The sequence below is a fragment of the Austrofundulus limnaeus genome, unplaced genomic scaffold, assembly GCF_001266775.1.
Source record: "Austrofundulus limnaeus strain Quisiro unplaced genomic scaffold, Austrofundulus_limnaeus-1.0 Scaffold511, whole genome shotgun sequence".
Taxonomy (NCBI): Eukaryota; Metazoa; Chordata; class Actinopteri; order Cyprinodontiformes; family Rivulidae; genus Austrofundulus; species Austrofundulus limnaeus.
The window spans coordinates 327,126-330,163 of NW_013952913.1; the positions used below are offsets into that span (position 1 = coordinate 327,126).

The 3,038-nt window shown below is 38.8% G+C and overlaps 1 protein-coding gene across 1 annotated transcript in view; it reads left to right on the forward strand.

The window, feature by feature from the left end:
* Positions 1-3,038, forward strand: part of cad (carbamoyl-phosphate synthetase 2, aspartate transcarbamylase, and dihydroorotase) — a gene marked incomplete in the record, with an annotated part of 49,739 nt that overhangs the window by 5,581 nt on the left and 41,120 nt on the right. The window contains 2 exon segments of the mRNA XM_014025940.1: positions 1,417-1,558; positions 1,802-1,973. Coding sequence (XP_013881394.1) covers positions 1,417-1,558; positions 1,802-1,973 — 314 coding nt within the window.

Below are 3,038 nucleotides of genomic sequence, written 5' to 3' on the forward strand. Positions count from 1 at the left end.
ACCCACTTTGATGCATTTTTCAAATTTCGCCTTGGGGCGGAGTTATCTTTTCACAGTGGGGGTAAGTTACACTTTAAAGTCTCACTGCAGCTTTAACAGCCCTTTTAATGGTGAAACTAATAAAAGCTGCTTCTTTTTTATTGAATAATTCACTATAGATGCATAAAACAAGACTCTACATGTCAAAGAGGTGGATTGTTTAAAACCTGTTTAATAACTTTGTACACATTAGCAGAAAATTCTTAGCATTAACAAACAGTAATAGCCTGTATGCCACGGACATCCGGTCCAGCACTTGATGCCACTCCCAACACTTCCAGTTCACGGTGAATACAGTGTTAGCGAAAGATTTTTTCACCTGACAATGACTCTTAATGATCTCCACGGTACAGAATTAGCATATTACATGTACCAACATTAACACAGGACACGTACAGGTCCAGACAAGTGGAAAAAAGTCACTCCAAAGTGGATTAAAGACATAAAAACAAAGGAAAGACGTTCCTGTTTATGGTTCCAGAATTTAGCCTTTTTCATTATTCCTTGGCTGCTTGTTTTGTGAATTTTTCCCGTAGAGCTGTGACACTTATATTGTTGGAAAGAGCAGAGTCTGGGCTTTAAATTGATGGGCTACTTGTATGGTTTGGATCATTTCCCCCGACGTTAGTGAACTGAAAACTTAATGATTATCAGGCAGAGGTTCTGCTGCTCTCGGTGCTCGGGGTGGGCGCTCGTCGCTCGGCTTTAGTCTACGCTGTAATATACACTCTRACAAGGTTTTACTTTTGCATAAAACTCATGACAAAGTCACATAAAAACATTTCATACTCTGTATAACACAAACGCACACACACGCCTACCTTTGTACCGGCTGCTGTATTAGCTTCCTGCTAGCTGTGAGGAGGTCTTTCCTCGTGTCTTGGCAGTAAAAGGGGATAAATGTACATTTCCCTTTTGTAACCTCCATCTTCTCATCTCTGAAGCTGGCTCTTGAATATCCTCAGGTTAGAAATGCTGATTACTAACACAAGCGTGAGCTTTTAAAGATCAGTTTTCCCTGTAATGCTATGATCCACAGCTGTCACCTCCTCATCAAGAGGAAAATGGATAAAAACTAACTACTCGATCGTACCTGCTGGTTAGTGGACACAACGACACACAACAGAACTCATGTTTTATACCAGTGGATCACAGATGCTTTAACTTTTGTGACTTTCATGGACTTTTACTTGGAGCTAACTCTAAAAACAAAGGCAGTAACCAGGAAGTGGAAGGGAGGAGCGTGGCTGGAATTTCGCCGGAAATATGCCATTAATGACCGTGGCATATAGGCAATTAGATGATGATCAAAATAATGTTTGCATCATCTGGGCCAATAAAACAACAACGTATATGAGGACTTMTGTTTGTCTTCAGGAGCCCAAAATATTTAACCCAAGTGGTAGTTTGCGGATTACGGTGGTTGACTGCGGAATCAAGTATAACCAGATCCGCTGCCTGGCTCAAAGAGGAGCGTGTGTCACTGTTGTTCCGTGGGACCACCCGCTCGACATCAACGGTCAGTAATCTGCTTCTTTCTTTATCTTGCAACATTTATTTGGACTTAATGACATCTGTTATAAATAAAAATATGTGAGTTTTTACTTTGGTTTCTCCTATTTTCAACCAGTTTTGACTTATCTTGTCCAACTGGCAGGTTAATAAATTACATTAACACACATTTACATGTAAAAAGGAAAAATTAGGTTAACTATAGTTAAGTTTCTGTTCAATAAAGCAGCATTTCTATCATTTTCCTCAGGTTTTGATGGTTTGTTCATCAGTAATGGTCCCGGGGACCCCCAGTTCTGTCAGGCCACCATCAACAATGTGAGGAAGGTGGTCAACGTGGATCAGCCAAAACCAGTTTTTGGGATCTGTCTCGGACATCAGCTGATTTCGTTGGTCATTGGAGCCAAAACCTACAAGATGAAGTGAGTTATAAACAGAACGTTAACATAAACCAACACCTAAAAACTGTCAAATCAGGATTTTCTGTGGATTTAAAATTAAAATTTAGTTTTTGGGTTAAGATTTTTAAAGAATAATAATCTCTTGAGTCAACTAACCCAGAGTCAAATGTGTTGAGTCATGAATCTACAGGTGGCCGTTATTCTTTTAAAAACCAGACAAAGATAATAAAGTCTTTGAAGTGATGGAAACTCCTGTTTTCTGTAAAGCGGCTGCTGTGTTTCCACTGTCTGTGCTGTGAAAAGCAGGTTTTTGCTGACCTCAGCAGTCCTGCATCTTGGGTTTGAGCAGCGAGCTGAAAGAGGCTAACATAAACACGTTTCTGTGAGTACTTCTGAGGCGAYGGTGTCTGCTGATGGCAGCTTTATCAGACTGCATGAAGGTCGCAGGAATAATGAGTTCCCACTGCTCAGCTGGAATGTTGTTGGCATCTAAACACAAACATTTGTGAGAGTTGATCAGGTTTCATTGCTACAAACTGCAGCTTCAGGTTTGTTGTTTTTACTAAAGAGTAACTAACATCTTGTTTTTGTTTGCATAAATTCCTTGTCATTCTTCAAGGTGATGCCAATTAATATTTTAATGTGATTAAATATATAACAGGGTTGGGCAATATTGGCTAAAAAAATTAATCACGATTAATTGTGGTATTTAGCCGATAACAATTAATTTGACGATTAACCCCCTGGACACCCTTATGTCCTGGTCACATGACCAATTCAGTGGGAAAGATTAGCTCTTCTTAAAAATCTGTTCCAAATCGTGTCAAAATTACAGACTTATATGCACATCAGTTTTTAAATTGTGTTGATAGATAAATAAATTACAGATTTTTTTATTTATTTATTTTTAATTTTCGTCATATTTGAAGTGGAGAGGAGCACCGAGCGGACTCTGCCTGGTGGCATTTAGGGGTGTAAGAAAATATCGATACACTGAAATATCGCGATATTTCATTTCCCGATACTGTATCAATATTCTAAAATCCTGTATTGATTTTTTTATTAATGTTTAAAATGTCAACCTTC